Source organism: Hypanus sabinus, chromosome 7 (assembly GCF_030144855.1).
Source record: "Hypanus sabinus isolate sHypSab1 chromosome 7, sHypSab1.hap1, whole genome shotgun sequence".
Classification (NCBI taxonomy): Eukaryota; Metazoa; Chordata; class Chondrichthyes; order Myliobatiformes; family Dasyatidae; genus Hypanus; species Hypanus sabinus.
The window spans coordinates 62,953,724-62,974,906 of record NC_082712.1 but is presented as its reverse complement, the minus strand read 5'-3'; the positions used below and the strand labels follow the sequence as shown (position 1 = coordinate 62,974,906).

Below are 21,183 nucleotides of genomic sequence, written 5' to 3'. Positions count from 1 at the left end.
AATCTTGCTGTGCAGTGATGAGCTGCCACAGCTCCTACATTGTAACAGTGACCATATTCTTAAACTATTTCATCAGAGGAATGCATTGGCCACCCATTTAAATTCCACTTCCTATTCCCATTCTGATACGTTAATCCATGGCCTCCTCAACTGTCCAATGTCTCTTATCATCTTATACACCCCTATCAGGTCACCTCTCATCCTCTGTCGCTCCAAGGAGAAAAGGCCAAATTCACTCAACCTGTTTTCATAAAGTATACTCTCTAATCCAGGCAACGTCCTTGTAAATCTCCTCTGCACCCTTTCTATGGTTTCTACATCCTTCCTGTCATGAGGCGACCAGAACTGAGCACAGTACTCCAAGTGGGGTCTGACCAGGGTCCTATATAGCTGCAACATTACCTCTTGGCTTTTAAACTCAATCCCACGACTGATGAAGGCTAATGCACCATATGCCTTCCTAATCATAGAGTCAACCTGCGCAGCAGCTTTGAATAAGAGAACAACATCTGCAACCCTCCAATCCTTCGGAACCTCTCCTGTCCCATTGATGATGCAAAGATCATCACCAGAGGCTCAGCAATCTCTTCCCTTGCCTCCCCCAGTAGCCTGGCGTAAATCTCATCCAGTCCTGGTGACTTATCCAACTTGATGCTTTCCAGAAGCTCCAGTACATCCTCTTTCTTAATATCTATATGCTCAAGCTTTTCAGTCTGCTGCAAGTCATTACTACAATCAACAAGATCCTTTTCCATAGTGTATACTGAAGTATTCATTAAGTACCTCTACTATTTCCTCTGATTCCATATACACTCTCCCACTGTCACACTTGATAGGTCCTATTCTTTCACATCTTATCCTCTTGCTCTTCACATACTTGTAGAATGCCTTGGGGTTTTCCTTAATTCTGCCCGCCAGAGCCTTCTCATGGCCCCTTCTGGCTCTAATTTCCTTCTTAAGCTCCTCCCTGTTAGCCTTATAATATTCTAGATCTCTAACATTACCTAGCTCTCTGAACCTTTCATAAGCTTTTCTTTTCTTGACTAGATTTACTACAGCCTTTGTACACCATGGTTCCTGTATCCTTCTGTAACCTCCGTCTCATTGGAACTTACCTATGCAGAACACCACACAAATATCCCCTGAACATTTGCACCATTTCTTCCATACTTTTTCCTGAGAACATCTGTTCCCAATTTAAGCTTCCAAGTTCCTGCCTGATAGCCTCATAGTTCCCCTTACTCCAACTGAATGCTTTTCTAACTTGTCTGTTCCCATCTCTCTCCAATGCTATTGTAAAGGAGATAGAATTATGATCACTATCTCCCACTGAGAGATCTGACACCTGACCAGGTTCATTTCCCAATAGCAAATCAAGTACAGTCTCTCCTCTTGTAGGCTTATCTACATATTGTGTCAAGAAACCTTCCTGAACACACTTAAACTCCACCCCATCTAAACCCCTTGGTCTAGGGAGATGCCAATTGATATTTGGGAAATTAAAATCTCCCACCACAACAACTTGTATTATTACACCTTTCCAGGATCTGTTTCCCTATCTGCTCCTCGATATCCCTGTTACTATTGGGTGGCCCATAAAAAGTAACAACCTTCACTTTCACTTCACTCAAATGTATGGGGGGGGGGGGGTCATCATTTTAACACAAGGTGGTTGAAGTACATCAAAGAAGCCAGTTGTGTAACTTGGCCCTCTTGTTCAGTAGTTCAGGGGAAGGGCAAGAGGCCAGATGCACCAAAAAAGTATACCCAGTGCTCTGTACTTCGGTCACCAGCAAGTAAACTACTTCCCTTTACTCACTGCACAGGACCTCTTCCTTCTTTTTACCTATGTCATTGGTGCCAATGTGCACCACAACCTCTGGCTGCTCACCATCCCTCTTGAGAATATTCTACAGCCACTCTGAGACATCTTGGTCCCTAGCACGTCAGAGGGAACACAACACCCTAGCATCTCTATTGCAAACACAGAATCATCTGTCTGTCATCCTAACTACTGAGTTTCCTATCTCTAGGCCTGCCTTTACCCTTCCCTACTGAGCATCACAGCTAGCTACAGTCCGCTGGCCTGGCTGTTGTTGCTGTGCCCTGACAGGGAATCCCCCCAGCAATATCCAAAGGGATATACTTGTTGTTGAGGAGTATTAATACAGGGGAAACCTGCACTACCTGCTTATACCACTTACTATTCCTGAAGGTCAACCACTTACTACCTGAAGCCTACGCTCTGGTGTGACCATCTCATTAAATGTTTCATCTATGAGGTTTTGAGTTTCCCATATGATCCCGAGTACATCCAGCTGCAGCTCCAGTTCTTTGACCTTGACAGTCAGGCGCTGAAGTTGGATGCACTTCCTGCAGATGTAGAGATCAGGGAGACAGTTAGGAATCCTGAAATTTCCACATCTTACAGGGAGGAGCATTCCACTACTTTAACAACCATCCTACCAAAACTTGTTAAACCTTTGGCTCTAACTTCTTAAGTTCTACAATCAATTAAATCATTCCAAACCACTCAGCCTCTGCTTGCTCACATTCAAGCCCGTTGAACCCCAACTCAAATATTTTAATTTATGAACATAGTACCTTTTAAAAGCCTGCAAGTCCAAGTTTAACACATGCAAATATGATCAAAGCATTTGCAATCAAATCTTTTGTAATCGATTAAGACTCACCTTAGTTCCAAGACCTATTCCACTCTTCAGGAGTTCACACAACTTTGGAACTAAATCCCCTAGAACATTTGTGTCTATATGCTGGAGACACTACAAAATAAAACTAAGATTTAGGAATGGAAATGCATTTTTTGCTATTTAGAATGATAAAATTAGACTTGTAGGTAAATAAAATTGTCAAGAAGTACTAAAAATCATGCAATTAAGAGAGATTAAAAAAATCAGGCTTTTAAATGTCAGTAATTTTATAAGTGCTTAATCAGAAGTATATTTACAAAACAAAATAACCTCACTTCAGGGCAAGATACTTCTCTTCTGATCTTCAGATTGAAACATTAGTTACTTATTTAGCCTTTCCCCACACTTACCATATTGATGGTTTCCATCATCGGAGAAGACTTGGCTGCACTGAGTCTGGCACTGTCCATAGCAGTCTAGTGTTTAAACAAAAAACTAAAGTTGTCCACTGAATCTGACAAAAAGACTTAGAAAATATATTGTACAATATATAAATCTTGGATATTATACTTCACCTTCTCTTGTTCAGTTGCACGTAGACTCAAATAATTGAGGACTTGTGGCTCAAGTACACTAAGTGATTCCAATAAAGTGGGGATAAGTCTTGCTGCGTGTGGCTTTAACAGTGGTCCTGCATTTTTGCTAATTTTTACAAGGGTGTCGATGCTACGTAAAGAAAACAAAGTTAGTCCAATCAAAATCATGCTTCCTAATGTTGAGATATCTATGATTAGATATTAGATTCTTACGTTTTTGAAATCTCAAGATTTCAGAAATGCACACAAGGGAAACAAGACTTGCAGGAAGATTATATCAGCAAACAAAGGTCAAGCCTGTCTGCTTACATTCACTTACCCAAAGTGATTTTATTAGTTTTCCTATTATCTGGAGTACATGGAAATTTTAATCACAATCATTTTAATTCCCATAGTTAATATAATTATAAGAACTGTTTTAAATCCTCCTTCTAGTACTGCTACAATGAAATTTCCTAATAAAATACTTGTAGTAAAACTCAGATATTCCAGCAGCCTCGGGACTGTGGTGATGTCAGACAGGCAGATTTTCTGAACCACTAGATATTGTTCCTTTCAGTATCCCAACATACTTTTACTCAACTTTAAAAAAAATACAACAGGATAACAAGTCTTGAATTGAATTGACTTTATTACTTATATCCTTCTTAAACATGAGTAGTAAAATTTTTATGTTACATCTCTGTCTAAATGTGCAATTTATAGTAATTTATAATAACTAGTATGTACAACAATACAGATATGTCAGCATGAATTAATCAGTCTGATGGTCTGGTGGAAGAAGCTACACTGGCGCCTGTTGGTCCTGGCTTTTATGCTGCAGTACTGCTTCCTGGGTGATTGCAGCTGGAACAGTTGGGGTGACTCGGGCCCTTTTCACACACCTGTCTTTGTAAATGTTCTGAATAGTGGGAAGTTTCACATCTACAGATGCGCTGGGCTGTTTACACCACTCTCTGTAGAGTCCTGTGACCGAGGGAAGTACAGTTCCCATACCAGGCAGAGATGCAGCCAGTCAAGATGCTCTCAATTGTGCCCTGTAGAAGGTTCTTAGGATCTGGGGGCCCATACCAAACTTCAACTGAGTGAGTCAGGAAGCACAGGGGAGGGCAGGAGAGAAACGGAACCAAAGTGAGTTTAAAGAGAGTGCAACAGTGTCTGGTGAGCCAGATATTCTAATAGTGGGTATTTGAAGTTTTAATGCAAGATCAGAGGAAAGAATGGGACTGATGAGACTGTTAAGATCCAGCACAGAATGATTGAAAAGCCTTTCTTGACGATGCAATAGTTTTATGATCTACAATATGTTTGATGGGGCAAAAAAGGAGGAACATGTTTCCAGTAGCGTGGCAAACAGAATTCAGGTAAGTGATTTTCTGAAAGAGTAACATGGTTTATTGATAATAAGGGTAGTGTAAAACTGAACTATGAAAATGGAACAATCAAATCAAACTAAGGCTCTTTTAAATTCAACCTCTTTATATATATATATATATATATATATATATATTCTCCCTGATCTACAGAGTGCAAGATTGGTTCACTTGATTTTCCTCCAATTCTTACTGGAGAATGAAAGCACAAAATTAGGTGCAAATGGACTTACCCAACAATATCAGAAAAATGAATTAAAAAGTTTTATGCGTCTATTTTATTTTACCAAGTACATAAACAATTATATAATATGATTTACAATACATAGACAATACTCTAAAGTTATTCAATGTATTAAAAATGCATGACTTATTTTGTTTCTTCGTGGTATATACCTTATAGAACGAACTTCTGCCACAGGGCTAATAATGCCTTTGTCCAATAAGCAAGGTAAGAGCACAGCAACAAATCGCTGACCAGCGCTACCATTGGATGGCTCACACATCTGTATGCAGACCTATAAAAAGAAAATGGATTCCCATTAATTCCTTTATAACTGTTAAGTTTAAAAATATATTATACATTAAACAAGATATAGAAGTCTGACTCATTCTGGTATTTCATCATGAAAGACTAGGCCCCACTCAGGATCCCAGGGTCTCTTTAAACCATCCAGTGATTCTGAAGGAAGTGTTCTCATTGCATTCTAATACCCATACTTTATACCATGTGTTGGTACATGTACCCGCTTAACCTTTCTCTGCAACAACACTAACTTCCTCCATCTCAAAGCGGCCCTTTGGTATTCTTTGGTGTTTTCAATACTGCTACAGGTGGTGCTTCCCTTTCCTTTTCAATGTCAAAAATTGCAAACATCAACAGCAATTGAACTCCAAAGCCCTTTCTGCCTTTCTCTCCCTTCATTTTTCTTTCCCTTGTATTTCTCTCTATTACATTTACACCATCTTTTTTGACATTTCCCTCATGATCCCAAAAAAACTATTGTTGGAATTGATCGTATTTTTTACAATACTTTTTTAAAGATATTAGTTGAATTAATGCAAGATTAAAATTGTGCTTCTTATCGTAGTTTTTTTACTGACATAATTTGTATTTTTAACAAACTCATGTACTTTTCTCAGTATGTGATGATCTGTCCCGGCTTACTGGCAGAAGATGGCAATTGCATATACCTTTTCATTTTTGAATTGGCTAAGTATTAGCACATTATACACAGGTAATAATTGTTTTAATTGTGTAGCCTTTACTTCTATCTGAAAAAATTCTTCTTGAGAATAAAGGTGGTAGATTTTTCAAAGGTGCTGTCTTCTTCTTTTATTGATTCTCCTCAGCTCCTCAAGTGCTTTGTATCTTTGTTTAAACTAAAATAAATGAAAATTAAAGTTTTTCACTCTTTCCTGAGCTCCTAAAAGATCCCAGGGACTGAAAATAACAGATTTGAAACCACCCTCAGAAGAAGGGACTGTTTTATTGCCATCTCAATGAACTTGGCCATACATTGAAAAGTTCAGAATGATGTATTTTTCTCCACCGTCGCTTCCTCTGTGCCTATCTCTTTGGCCAAGAGCCCTTAAACTGCGGCCAATGTCTCTGGTCTCCAGAATTCCCAATTCACATGGATCCTTTTCTCAGGCCAGTTACCTTCTCTTGATCTAAATACAAATGGGACATTGGTTTTTCCACCCCCCCTAATCTTTCCACTACATGAATCTGCCACTCTTAGTACTGCTCACCAAGAACCAAATCTAACATTATCATCAAACCTATTCTATCTGGTGCATTAAAATTTATCATGCAGAGATTAAACATCACCTCTGACACATCACGACACTAAACATCAGGCTTCGAGAGATTTTCCCTTCAAAGCTTCTAACTTCTGCCTAAGATCCATAACCATGTGTGGGTAAACTATTGACTCAGTTTAGCTCTTACCCCAACAAACTTACTTCTTCCCAACTTGATTCCATCTTTTCTCCTGTGGTCCGGTCATTTTCCACTTACATCAGTGACATTTAGGACGTCTTCCCTCACTTTGATAATTTTCATTTCCTGGGTTTTGACTGGTTTGTCTACATCATAGATGTACATTCAGTGGCCACTTTATTAGGTACTTTCCATCACCTTCCTGTCAGCTTGAACTAGTCTGATCATGCTTCTCTGACCTTTGTCATTAACAAAGTGTTCTTGCACACAGAATTGCCGCTCACTGGATGTTTTTTGTTTCTTGCACTATTCTCTGTAAATTTTAGAGACTGTTGTGCATGAAAATCCCAGGAGATCAGCTGTTTCTAATATACTCAAACCATTCTGTTTGGTACTTACAATCATTTCATAGTCAGAGTCACTTAGATCATACTTCATCCCCAAACTGACGTTTGATCTGAACAACAACTGAAGTTCTTGACCATGTCTGCATGTGTTTTTGCATTTTGCTGTCATGTGATTAGCTGATTAGATGTTTGCATTATTGAGATGGAATACTGGTGTAAGTACCTATTGAACGGGCCACCGAGTGTATGATTCCCTTTATAATTCTATCCACAGCAGAACAGACTGACAGTCCTCTACTTCTTCCTTAAAGAGGCCCAGCTAGTTCCCCTCCATCAGCCTGGCCAAACCTGTTCTAACATTGAACAACTTCTCCTTCAACTCCATGTTTTCTCCAGATCAAAGGTAATCAGACGCGCTCAGCTAAACTATGGTTTTGTGGAATTATGTGGAGCAGACCCTGTTTTCAAGCCCACTCCCTCAACTCTTTTTCCAGCATATCAATGCCTGCATTTTTGATGTTTTCTGCGCCATACAGAAATCTATTTTAATTAAGTTGATATCAATTTTCATCCCACTCTCACTTTCACATCTCTGACTCTTCCCTTTTTTCCATACCCACATCATGCTCGGTACTGACATCACTACAACTCTGCAAACGCCCACAACTATCTTGATTCTACTTTCTTCACCCCTGCAATGACTCATTTTCTCAGTTCCTCCTTATCTTGTCACATTTGCTCTGATGGCAAGACATTCTGTAGAGATGTTTCCGAAATGCCTTCTTTCTTCCTGAACCATGGTTTCCCCTCTACTATAGTACAGAACTCTTAACTGCATCTCATTTATTCCCACACCTCTACTCTCATTTCCCTCCCCTTCTGGACTGGATAAGAGCAGAGTTCACCCAGTCCCTACCTTCCACTCCTCCCAACTTCTATACTCAAGGCATTATCCTTCATGTTTTACTTCCACAGGGATATATTCCCCTCCTCTGGTTCAGCATTTTAAATGAATCGCTCCTTTCATAACTCCCTGGGCCAGTCTTCCATGCCTACCAACTAGTCCCTGTTTTATGGTACTTTGCCATGTAATTGTAAGAAGTGTAAACATCTGCCCTTTTGCCCTTTTTTTCCACTCTCCAGGGACTTCAACAGTCCTTCCAAATGAAGCAACAATTCACTTTCATGTCTCCCAATCTGGTGTATTGAATATGGTGTTCACAGTAAGGTCTCCTCTGCATCAGTGAAACCAAAATGCAGATTGAATGATTGCCATGTTAGCTCTACAGGTATGATCGTGAGCTTCCAGGTGCCTGTCCCTTTAAGTAATCATTCCACACCTACTCTGACTTTTCTGTCTGTAGTACTGTTACAATGAGGATCAATACAAGTATGATGGACACTTCATCTTCCACCTGGGCACACTGCAGTTTTCTGGACTTGATATTGAATTCTCCAAAATGCTGTTCACTCTATCTTTCTTTCTGTCTGTCAATCAATATGTTGGCTCAGATGTTGTTATATAATCCAGTACAAAGGTACAAAGTACAGTACAAAGCTTTACTATTTACAACACCTCAGATAAAGAAACTTCATATGTTAATAACTGCTTTCATTAAACCGCTTGGTCTCACCCTTTTAGAGATTTCCTTTTGTTCTACACATCCCTGCGCTAGGTTCTCTTCTACAAAAAAAAAATTTGTATTTCACTGTTTTCTACTTCTGAAGAAGCGTCTTGGCATGAAAAACTTAACGTTTTTCTTTCCTGACCTGCTGTCTCAAATTTCCAGCATCTGCAGTTTTGTTTTAATTTTTCAGGATTGATTTCCTATCCTGTAAATTAAATTTACACAAATACATAAACATATTAGGTATACAGATGTCTCTCTATGACTGTACTTCACTGCATCCTGCAATCTTCTTTTATGGTTTGTTCTGTTACATTTACTGCACAGAAACAAACTATTTGGAATACAAAGTTGTGCACCTTAGAAGTTTCAACCCCACTCTTATTCATCCAAACTAATCAACAATATCATTTCTTTCTACTTAGATGGACGCCAGCCGTCTCATCACAATTACAAAGCAGAACATCTTCAGTGGCAAGATCAATATGATAAAGGTGTGCCAGATGAAGTGAAAAAGGAAAATTGTGACAAATTACAAAATCAGTATGACAGAGACAGTAAAAAGTCCAAAGAGCAAATCTGTGCATTAACTGAGCAAGCTGAACAACAATGTAAATGGAAAAGGATCGAACTGCACTGTACAGAGCTGAAGTATAAACTGAAATAGTATGAAAATAAAGGAGCTCAGATGGGCAATTCTGCTCCTGATCCTCTTCCTTGGGGCACGCATTGGACAATAACTAAAAGAGGTATCTTCCTCCAAACTCAAGAGATATCGCATGACGGACATGACACAAATTCTACAATGGTTCAAGTGGTGATGACAACGATGAGGAAATAAGACTGGCAGCCATGCCTTGATTTGCCCCAATAAGATTGATAAATAGTCCAAAGAGGCTTCACATCCTAATAAAGGAGGGTCCTAGATGCGAGCTGAACTTCAGTGTATTAAGAATATATACAGTTTGCAGCCATATGATGCCATCCAAATTCTGACTACCATGTTACCTTCACATCAAGTCAAACAGTTGACTAAGAGTTGATATTGATATGGGAAATGATAAGCAAAATCTAAAAAGATAGCTGGAATGACATTAAGTGGTGGTTGGAAGACTGGAGAATAGTAGTTAATTCACAAACAAGAGAAAATTCCCCATTCCCAATGTCTCCTTATCTGCCCATCACTTCCCTCTGGTGCTCCTCCCACTGCCCTTTCTTCCATGGCCATCTGCCCTCCTCTGTCAGACGCCCCCTTATCTCTTCACCTCTTCAACTTTCCAGCTCTTTACTTGATCCCTTCGGGTTTCACCTGTCATCTACTACCTTGTATTTCTTCCTCCCCTTCCACCCACCTTCTTACTTTAATTTCTCATCTTTTTTCTCTGGTTCTAATGAAGTGTCCTGGCCTGAAACGTCAACTGTTTACTCTTCCATAGAGGCTGCCTGGCCTGCTGATTTCCTTCAGCATTTTGTTTGTGTTGAACAGTAGTTAATTGCAAGCCATCAAACTGTCCATAGAGATTGACAGTGGATTATATGCTAATCTGTCTATTGACAAATAACTCTAGTGGTCAACCCATCAACCATTTTTAATGCATTAAAACCATGACACAAATTATTTAGTTATTGATACATCTAATGGATTCTGGTCTGTACCATTGGAGCCTGTGGTAAGCTTAATGGACAACAATACGCAGCCATATGGGATCCCCAACAAGCTAACAATAAGAAGTCCATCGAAAAAATCCAATGCAGTGCTGCTGGCTTTGTGCTAACTGATTACAGCAGGAATCCAGTGTCACCAACAAGCTCTCTAACCTTCAGTGGGAACCACTTGAAAACCGACGTACTAAACTATGGTTAATCTCCATTTTCACAGAAGTTCACAACATCACTCCATCAAACATCCAAATTTGTCACAGGATCAGCTCAACTCAACAGCAAACTGGACCTTACATACTGGAAACCCCTTCATTCAACAAGATTTGCTACCAGTACTCCCTCTACCCAAGATCAACAAGAGAGTGGAATCTTCTGCTGCCAGACCTGCGCAGTATTTCTGACATTAATATTTTTAAAGATAGACTCAATCAAATCAATTTAGGCGATCTGGTAAAAAAAGCTCACTTTACAATTTATCTCTCACACTGTTCATACAGACTGTGCGTTATAACAGCCGTCCAGCAGTGCTTGCACAGTACCAAGCAGAAGCAGAAGAATACCAGTGGATGAGGCCAACACAAGGGGTCCACAACAACTCCACATGGCAATGAAACATCTGAGGGATTTACTAGCCGCTGATTCTACCAATTTACAATAGGTGGATGATGATTTGATTGCTTCTGACACTGCAGACCAGCATAAATATGATGTGCTTTATTTACTCGTTTATTTATCCGCCAAGGGTCACAAAGCAAGTTTGGACAAGCCACAATTACAAGTAGTAGTAGTAATTTCATAGGGACAGAAAATTACCCAATGTAAGTGGAAAATTACTGCTTAGTGGGCCAGTGTTAGAATGGTCAGGCTTTGGTGAAAGCAGGCAGAGGAAGAGGTTAAGAGGCAAAGGTACAACAGGTACAGGCAGGAAGTGGAATGCTTCTTCTTTCAATGTTACAGAAAAGAAAGAAAGGGAGGTAAAAGCGATGGGGGTGTTGCGTTACTAATCAGGAACAATACCACAGCTGCATTCAGAGGGGATATAATGGAGGGCTTGTCCACTGAGATTACACGGGTAGAACTCAAAAACAGGAAGGGTGCTGTCACTCTGATGGGGTTGTACTGCAGACACCACCCCCCACCCCCCAAACAGCTACCAGGATAATCAGAAATAGATATGCAGGTGGATTACAGAAAGGTGCAAAAACAATAAGGTTGTTGTCATGGTGACTTCAACCTCCTTAATATAAACTGGGATCTTCTTAGTGCAAGAGGTTTAGATGGGGCAGAATTTGTAAGGTGCATCCAGGAGAGATTCTTAGATCAATATGTATATAGTCAAGAAGAGCAGTGACTCTACTGGACCTGGTGTTGGGCAATGAGCCTGGCCAGGTGAAAATATTTAGTGAACAGTGGTCACAATACTATAAATTTCAAGATAATTACAGATAAGTATGTACTTTGCAAGAGAGTATTAAGTTAGAGCAGGGTAAATTATGAGAGCATTGGGCAGGAACTACGGAGAATTATTTGGAACAGCTGTTTTTGGACAAGTCCATATTGACATGTGAAGGGTGTTTAATGTCCAACTGCACAGAGTACTGGCAAAGTACATTCCGGTCAGAAGGAAGGACAAGAATGACAAGTTAAGAGAACCTTGAATGTCATGGGAGTTGATGAATTTAGCCAAGAAAAACAGAAGTATGTAAAGCTATGGAAGCTAGGATCAAACAGAACCCTTGATGATTATAAAGAAGCCAGAAAAAACCTCAAGAAGGGAATTAGGAAAGCCAGGAGGGGCTATGAAAAGTCCTTAGCAGGTCGGATTAAAGAGAATCTAAAGACATTCTCTAAATCAAGAACAAGACAATAACTAGGGAAAAGGTAGGACCACTCAAGGATAAATGGGGAACATTTGCTTGGATGAGGAAGATGTGGGTGAAGGATGTAGACGATAGGAGATAAGTGCTGAACATATTGATATGCTAGGTCACTTCAAGGTAAAGGAAGAGGTAGTGTTAGGTCTCGGAGCATTAAGATGGACAAGTCCCCAAGACCTGATGGGATATAGTACAGTGCAAAAGCCTTTTAAATATATCCATACATACAGTGGCATGCAAAAGTTTGGGCACTCCGGTGGAAATTTCTGTTACTGTGAATAGCTAAGCGAGTAAAAGATGACCTGATTTCCAAAAGGCATAAAGTTAAAGATGACACATTTCTTTAATATTTTAAGCAAGATTACTTTTTTATTTCCATCTTTTACAGTTACAAAATAACAAAAATGGAGAAGAGCCCGAAGCAAAAGTTTAGGCACCCTGCATGGTCAGTACTTAGTCATACTCCCTTTGGCAAGTATCACAGCTCGTAAGTGCTTTCTGCAGCCAGCTAAGAGTCTTTCAATTCTTGTTTGGGAGATTTTCGCCCATTCTTCCTTGCAAAAGGCTTCTAGTTCTGTGAGATTCTTGTGCCGTCTTGCATGCACTGCTCTTTTGAGGTCTATCCACAGATTTTTGATGCTGTTTAGGTCGGAGGACTGTGAGGGCCATGGCAAAAGCTTCAGCCTGTGCCTCATGAGGTAGTCCATTGCGAATTTTGAGGTGTGTTTAGCTAGGATCATTATCCTGTTGTAGAAGCCATCCTCTTTTCATCTTCAGCTTTTATACAGATGGTGTGATGTTTGCTTCCAGAATTTGATGGTATTTAATTGAATTCATTCTTCCCTCTACCAGTGAAATGTTCCCCGTGACACTGGCTGCAACACAAGCCCAAAGCATGATCGATCCACTCCAGTGCTTAACAGCTTGAGGGGTGTTCTTTTCATTAAATTCTCCACGCTTTTTTCTCCAAACATACCTTTGCTCATTGCGGCCAAAAAGTTCTATTTTAACTTCATCATTTCACAGGGCTTGGTTCCAAAATGCATCAGTCTTTTTTAGATGTTTCTTTGCAAACTTCTGACGCCAAATTTTGTGGTGAGGACACAGCAGAGGTTTTCTTCTGATGACTATTCCATGAAGGTCATATTTGTGCAGGTGTCACTGCACAGTAGAACAGTGCACCACCACTCCAGAGTCTACTAAATCTTCCTGAAGGTCTTTTGCAGTCAAACGGGGGTTTTGATTTGCTTTTCTAGCAATCCTACGAGCAGTTCTCTTGGAAAGTTTTCTTGGTCTTCCAGACCTCAACTTAACCTCCACCATTCCTGGTAACTGCCATTTCTTAATTACATTACAAACTGAGGAAACAGCTACCTGAAAACACTTTGCTATCTTCTTATAGTCTTCCCCTGCTTTGTGGACATCATTTATTTTAACTTTCAGAGTGCTAGGCAGCTGCTTAGAGGAGCCCATGGCTGCTGATTGTTGGGACAAGGTTTGAGGAGTCAGGGTATTTATACAGCTTTGAAATTTGCATCACCTGGCCTTTTCTAACGATGACTGTGAACAAGCCACTGCCCTAACAAGCTAATTAAGCTCTGAGACCTTGGTAGAAGTTATCTGAGAGCTCAAATCCCTTGGGGTGCCCAAACTTTTGCATGGTTCTCCTTTCCTTTTTTTAAACTCTAAAATTGTACGAAACAAAAATAATACACTAATCTTGCTTAAAATGTTGAAAAGAATGTTTCATCTTTAACTTTATTCCTTTTGGAGATCAGTTCATCTTCTACTCACTTAACTATTCACAGTAACAGAAATTTTGACCGGGCCACTGTACGTAAGGGAGAGGGGAATCATGGTTGAGAAAAGGGGAAATGGCAGAGAGGGGAGGGAACAGGATGCATCAGAGACATTCTGTAATGATCAATAAACAAATTGTTTGGAATCAAATGACCTTGCCTGGTGTCTCAAGGCTGGCTGTGTTTGCACCTGAGCCACCCCCATGCCCCTGGCATTCCTTCTCTGCCATTTCCCACACCCCTCCCACGACACTCCACCCATGCTATTCCCAACATCCTTTTCTCCAGCCAGATTTACAAACTCACTATCTGCTTCATGTTCACAATACAGTATTGTGCAAAAGTCTTGGGCACCCTAGCTATATACAGTATATCTGTACAGTACTATATAACCCAAGTTATTGAGAGAGGCAAGAGAAGAGATTGCTGGGGCCTTGAGCAATATCTTTGCATTCTCTCTAGCCACAGGTAAAGTCCCAGAGGACTTGTGAGCGGTTTATGCTGTTTTATTATTCAAGAAGAGAACCAACGATGATCTTGGAAACTAGACTGGTGAGTCTCACATCAGTTATAGGGAAGTTACTGGAGACAATTCTTAGGCATTGGATTTGTGAGCATTTGGAAAATCATGGCCTAGTTAGGGAGAGCCAACATGGCTTTGTGTGGGGCGAGTCGTTTCTTACTAACTTGAGTTTTTTGATGAGGTGACGAGGCTGACTGATGGTAGAACTGTAGATGTGTTTAAATGGATGTCAGTAAGGCTTTTGATAAGGTCCCTCATGGTAGGCTCATCCAGAAGACTAAGATACATAGGATCCATGGTGAATTGTCCAAATGGATTCAGAACTGGCTTGCCCACAAAAGACAAGGGGTAATGGTAAAAGGGATTTATTCTTGGAATAGCAGATGGAGTTTAACCTAGCTAAGTGTGGAGTGTTACATCTTGGTAGGTCAAATACAAAGAGAGAGTACATTTTTAAGGGAAAGATCCTTAACAGTGCTGATGAGCAGAGGGATCTTTGGATCCGCATTCATTGCTCCCTGAAAGTGGTTCATGGATAGGGTGTTTAAGAAGGAATATGGCATGCTTGACATTGTTAGTTATGGAATTGGATTCAAAAATCAGGAAGTCATGTTGCAGATTTATAAAACTCCAGCTAGGCTGCACCTGGAGTACTGCTTATAGTTCTGGTCACCCCATTATAGGAAGGATGACGAGGCTTTGGAGAGGATTCAGAAGAGGTTTACCAGGATGTTGCTTTGATGTATACTAGGATGACAGCAAGTGCTCCAACAAGAGGTGAGACTCAGGTTGTTTTCCCTGGAGTGGTGGAGGCTGAGGGATGATCTGATAAAGGTTTAAGATTATGAGAGGCATAGAGTAAACAAAATTTTTTCTAAAGATTGAAATATCCAAAGCCAGAGGGCATGCCCTTAAGATGAGAGGGAGTAATTTCAAAGGAGATGTGAGGGCATTCTTTTTTAAAACATACAGACAGTGGTGGGAAGGTGGAATGTGCTGCCTGGGGTGGTGGTAGAGACTTTTGAGAGACGTTTAGACAGACACATGAATGTGAGGAAAATGGAATGATATGGACGTTGCATAGGCAGATCTGATTACTAATTTAATTTGTTTGGCACAACACTGTGGGCTGTAAGGCCTGTTCCTGTGCTGTACTATTCTATGTACCAAGGATTATACAAATGATATCCATTCAGCAAACCCACCTACAATCAAGATCTGATTCTGTTCACCGATGGCTCCTGATGGTTTAGGGAGGAGTTAAAATGGCTGGATGAGCAGTAATTTCTAAATTAGAAGTGCTGGGCATTAGGATGTATAACTCCTAATACCTCTGCACAATACAGAACTGAAGGCCCTGATTGGAAGCTGTCAGATGGCAGAATGAAAGCCAGCTAACATCTACACAGATTCTCGATATGCTTTTGGAGTTGTTCAAGATTTTGTAAATTTATGGAGGCAAAGCGGATTTCTTATGGTTGGAGGAACTTCAAACAAGAATTGCCAGTTAGTAAAAGAATTAATGGCTGTTTTCTGATGGCTATCAGAAGAGTCTGCACGGAAATGTAAAAGCCACTCCAAAATAAACAAAACTGAAATCTGTGGAAATGCATTCACAGATTTAGCAGCAAAAAGTGCAGCATGGAAAAGGGTAAAAAGAATACAATTATGAAAATACAAGAAATACATAGTGAATTTGACAGATGGATTTATGGAAAGAAACCTGAACTCTCTATCATCGACAAACACATAGAATAGTTGAGAAATGCAAGCTAATGCTCTCTAATGAAGAAAAGTTGTTCTGGATGGAGAATGTTGGGAAATTCAACAGTGACAGAATACAGAGATATGATACCAGTCACAGACCAAAGGAAGCAACGTGGTTGTGGCTACATCAGGCACAGAAGATACACCCCTTAGAACACATTGGAATGGAAAAGATAATCCCAATAGTGGCAGAATCCAAAGTTCAGGGCAAAAGCTTGACAAATAATAGAAAGATGCACATCATGCCAGGAAACAAACCTGGAAAAGCCAAAAAAACTATCACAAATGTTCCTGCCCGACTGGGCTCATTGTTGCGTCTACAAGTGGAATACATCATTTTACCAAAGTGCAAGGGATATCCAGACACACTGGTAATAGTACACAGTTATTCTAGCAAGGAAAGCCACTGCCAGATGTACAGCAAAATTCTGATCAAGTATTGCATTCCTAGATGGGACTGGCATGTTGCATTGACCCTGACTAAGGGTACTCACTTTACTGGAAGTGTATGCCAGGAATTACATCGAGTGATGAACATAAGTGGTCCTTCTATTGTCCACATCACCCAGAGTCATCAGGACAGGTGGACAAGATGAATGGGGTCATCAGACAATAACAAATTATCACAAAGATGGCATGCATGGCCTATGGTCTTTCCTATAGTCCTATTTGGTACCAGAATCAGGTTTATTATCACTGAAATTTGTTGTTTTGCAGCAGCAGTGCATTACATAAAATAAACTATAAATTACAGACAGATATAGACAGTAAATATATAGTAGTGCAAAAGGGAGCAAAAATATTGAGGTAATGTCATGGACACTACCTCAGTAGAGAAACCACAAACAAAACTACTAGATTAAGCCCACTCGGGGTGGTAAAAAGATGACCTATGCCACTCTCTGGAGTGACTGATCTCAATGAAGCTGATATACACATTAGTTTAGTTGACTACTGTGAGAAATTAACCCAAGCTGTTCGGTCTGCATCTCAAGTTTCTGCTGCTGGGAGGACACTGCTTGATTCCTGGCGACTGGGTCCTGATCAAGAAACCACATAAGGAGGCATCGGACACTTGGTAGGAAGGACCTTATCAAGTGCTGTTAATTACCAATTCAGAAGTAAGTGGATGAATGGTCGCCACTGCAATCAACCAAAGGTGGTTTTAGAAAGTAACAACAAGCACTGAGGTTAATGTGCTAGTATCCCATGACTCAGCATCTACACCACTGGGCTACAGCTAGTAAATCACTAATCGGTTAGAAGATACCAGACAAAGTTGTTAACTATTGAACATTGTTTATTCTGATGTTATTTGTTGTTACTGAATTTCTACCAGTCTTCTCTAATTAAAAATGTTGCTGCAGCTTTAGCAGGAGTAAGCAATGATACTGCTGGTGTCTCACAGAAAGCAAGAGCAGAAGAAGTTGAAATATGTAATTCGCATTAGATCTTCTCTCAGCCTTTTGGGGGAACCACGGGCAGGGGGTGCTGTATTTACAAACCTCACGTGTCTGAAGACATAACTGATTTGAATGATCACATTTGTAAGAAAGCAGCTAAGATAATCAATTTGACGCATTTCTTTGACAGGATCAAATCAATGCTAGGAAGCTGAAGTTCACTGAATATTACAAGTTATAATAGTTTCCTGGTGTGCCTTATCATAATTTACATCTTAATTACCTTTATGTCAATATTAATAAAGCTTTTTAAACTCACATGAGTGTTCCTACCCATAAGGGCAATCCATGTGACTGTGGCATAGCTGCAAGAAATACCCTTTGAATTTTTGATAACTCAAGGTTAATTGTTGATTTAGTGTTATACTTGATGCTGGCACTGCAAGTTTTTCTGCCTCTGAATTTTCAAACGTAATGATTCTAAAAGGATGATTTAGAATCAAAGGAGTGAGGGTTGGGAGACAATGTCCAATTAGAATCTAAATTGTTATTTTTCTTGTAGTTTAACTTCCTTCATGTTTGCTTATATTTTTATATAATCATTTGTTTGTAATTGTTCAGTAATTGTACTACAGCTGGTTCTGTATTTTTCTGATTGTTTATCTCAAAGTTCACAGTAAATTTATTATCAAAGTACAAATATGTCACCTTATACAATCCTGAGATTGATTTTCTTGCATCTATGCTCAAAAAATCCAATAACCATAATAGAATCAATGAAAGACCATCACAAGGTGGACAACCAGCTTGCAAAAAATAACAAACTGCACAAACAAAAGAAAGAAAAAATTAATAATAATAAATAACCAATAAATATTGAAGGAACATGAGATGAAGAGTCCTTGAAAGTGGTATAGGTTGTAGGTACATTTCATGATGGGGCAAGTGATTCCCCTTGGTCCAAGAGCCTAATGGCTGAGGAGTAATAACTGTTCCTGAACCTGGTGGTGAGAGTCCTAAGGCTCCTGTACCTTCTTCCTGATGGCATCAGAAAGAAGAGAACATGACATGGGTGGTGGCTGTCTCTGATGATGGATGCTGCTTTTCTGCAACAGCGCTCCATTTAGATGTGCTCAATGGTGGGGAGGGCTTTACCTGTGATTGACTGGGCTGTATCCACTACTTTGTAGGATTTTCCATTCAAGGGCATTGATGTTTCTATACCATGTTGTGATGCAACCAGGCAATATACTCTCCACCACACATCTACAGAAGTTTGTCAGAGTTTTAGATATCATGCTGAAGGTTTATAATTTCCTATGGAAGCAATGGTGCTACTATGCTTTCACACAATTGCACTTATGTGCTGGGATCAGGATAGGTCCGCTGAAATAACAACGAGGAATTTAAAATTGCTGACTCTCTCCACCGCTGATTCCCTGATAAAGACTGGCTCATGGATCTCTGGTTTTCTCCTCCAATTATCTCATGGATCTCTGGTTTTCCCCCTCGTCAATTATCAGCTCTGTTGTCTTGCTGACATTGAGTGTGAGGTTGTTATTGTGGCACCACTCAGCCAGATCTCCCTTTTATATGCTGACTCATCGCCGCCTTTGATTTGGCCTACGACAGTGGTGTCATCAGCAAACTTAAAAGTTGTATTAGCCACACAGTCATATCTGCAGCCTATGTTACACTATTGAACCTGTTTCATAGGTTGTCCCTTATTCCCTTATCAACCTAGCTTGTACAAGATAACCATGACTTCTGTGTTTTTCTTCCAGTCTTGGTTCTCTCACTGCCCTCTTCCCCTACAGTGGAGTGAGTTGTTGCTGCTATTTCTTGTTATGAACACCTAAAAAATGACTGTAACCACAAGTTTTACGCCTCATTCTTGACTTCCAAAGAACCTTCTGGATCAAAGCATCTCTAGCTCCAACATTAACTAGCTACCCCTTCAGTACATCTACATCACTTATCTTAATTATTACATGTGCAAGTAAGGCTGTAGCAAGGGCGACACATGAACACTCCGAAAACTCAATGCAATAGCAGGAAAAAAAAATCTGAAAATAAATCATTTATTTTTAGTTGAGATAGGTATTCCAAATTTGTTTAAAAGTTAGACGTCTGGTTAAACCATGGATATTGATGCATTCGTGGAAATTAATGTCTGGACAGTCTGTCATTTAGTGGCATAATTTGATCCAAATGATTGACCTCTAAATTTCCTGTGGTATCTTAGTGAGGCACACTGATACAGAATAAAGTTGATGGCAAATGAGGGAATTCCAAAATAGAGGAAGGAAATCAACCTCCAATCTGCTGTGGTATACTTCACAATGAATAGACTGCAATGTAGGACAGACTACACGCAAATAAAGGGTACAGTATTGCACAAACACGTTGGTTGTCCTTCGTTTTCGTCACATTTTGGTTTTGTGTCAATGTTGGCAAAAAGATTTTTTTTGCCTGACATTCAAAAGAAGTACGAGCTTATATAGAGTAAGTTACAAAACTAATTTAAAATTTAAAATCACTTTTTCTTGCTCTGTTTCAGGAAGATGAAAATACAACATACTTTAGCCTAGAAGACTGAAAACTTTCACAATTAGTTAAGCTGCACAGCTACTGCAAATAATTTAAGCTTTAGCTGATGACAATAATAAGAACATTTCACCTTAAAATTAATTAACACTTTCATTTAATAGCTTTGTTGGTATCATGGCAAAATTGTTATATGCACATGCATTCAAAGTACACATATTTACCTTACTCAGGGTTTTAAGTGCCTGGTCTGCTGCCTTACGAACAGATTCCTGTCAATTAAATAAGACAGTTTAGGTGAAGAGTAAAGGCACCCATATCACCAGAATTTTAAATATTAATTTCCATCAAAAGACAAAATCCACCCCATCCAAAGGCATTAACTAATATTTCTTTGGTGGCCACCTTGCAGAGAGGCTACCAAAGAAGAAAGATCAGGAAATCATGCATTAACAATTTGTAGAAATGATGGGAAATTTTAATGCCAGGCAGCTACTTATATTCACTAAGTTATTACAAGTATTCTTCCATTACTAGAGAATGAAATTACCTGCCAATCCTATGCTATTTCTTCAGTTTCATCCACTCACCTCTCTCCTAAAAAAATTTCTTTTTTCTTCCCTACTCAGCAGATTTTTGTTTACTATGGTTATGAGCTACTTCAATTTTGCAAGAACTGTGTAAATGCAACCAGTTCTTTATGATTACACTGAACAGGTTTTAAAGGGAAGAATGCAAATGTGGGGAAAGATACGCAGGATCCATTATTTATGTTTTTCAATGGAAAGGTTATCAAATTTGTGAAATTTGCAACCATAAACATTATTACTTCTAGAGTACCATTATTAAAACAATGTTATTCAAGTTGAAAGTTCATACAAACCATATTGATTTAACTCTGGATTCACATACTAAATGACAGTAGCCCAGTGGTTAGCACAGTGCTTTACAGTACCAGCGACCCGGGTTCAATTCCTGCCGCTGTCTGTAAGGAGCTTGTATGTTCTCCCAGTGACTATGTGGGTTTCCAACAGGTGTTCTGGTTTCCTCCCACAGTCCAGACAT

General features: G+C 39.6%; 1 protein-coding gene across 1 annotated transcript in view; it reads right to left on the bottom strand.

Annotated features, from left to right (window-relative positions):
• Nucleotides 1-21,183, bottom strand: part of ecpas (Ecm29 proteasome adaptor and scaffold) — a 155,506-nt gene that overhangs the window by 35,164 nt on the left and 99,159 nt on the right. The window contains exons 33-37 of the mRNA XM_059974826.1: nucleotides 20,343-20,390; nucleotides 5,017-5,138; nucleotides 3,227-3,377; nucleotides 3,062-3,127; nucleotides 2,694-2,783 (exon numbers count right to left, since the gene is read on the bottom strand). Coding sequence (XP_059830809.1) covers nucleotides 2,694-2,783; nucleotides 3,062-3,127; nucleotides 3,227-3,377; nucleotides 5,017-5,138; nucleotides 20,343-20,390 — 477 coding nt within the window. The remainder of the gene's footprint in view (nucleotides 1-2,693; nucleotides 2,784-3,061; nucleotides 3,128-3,226; nucleotides 3,378-5,016; nucleotides 5,139-20,342; nucleotides 20,391-21,183) is intronic.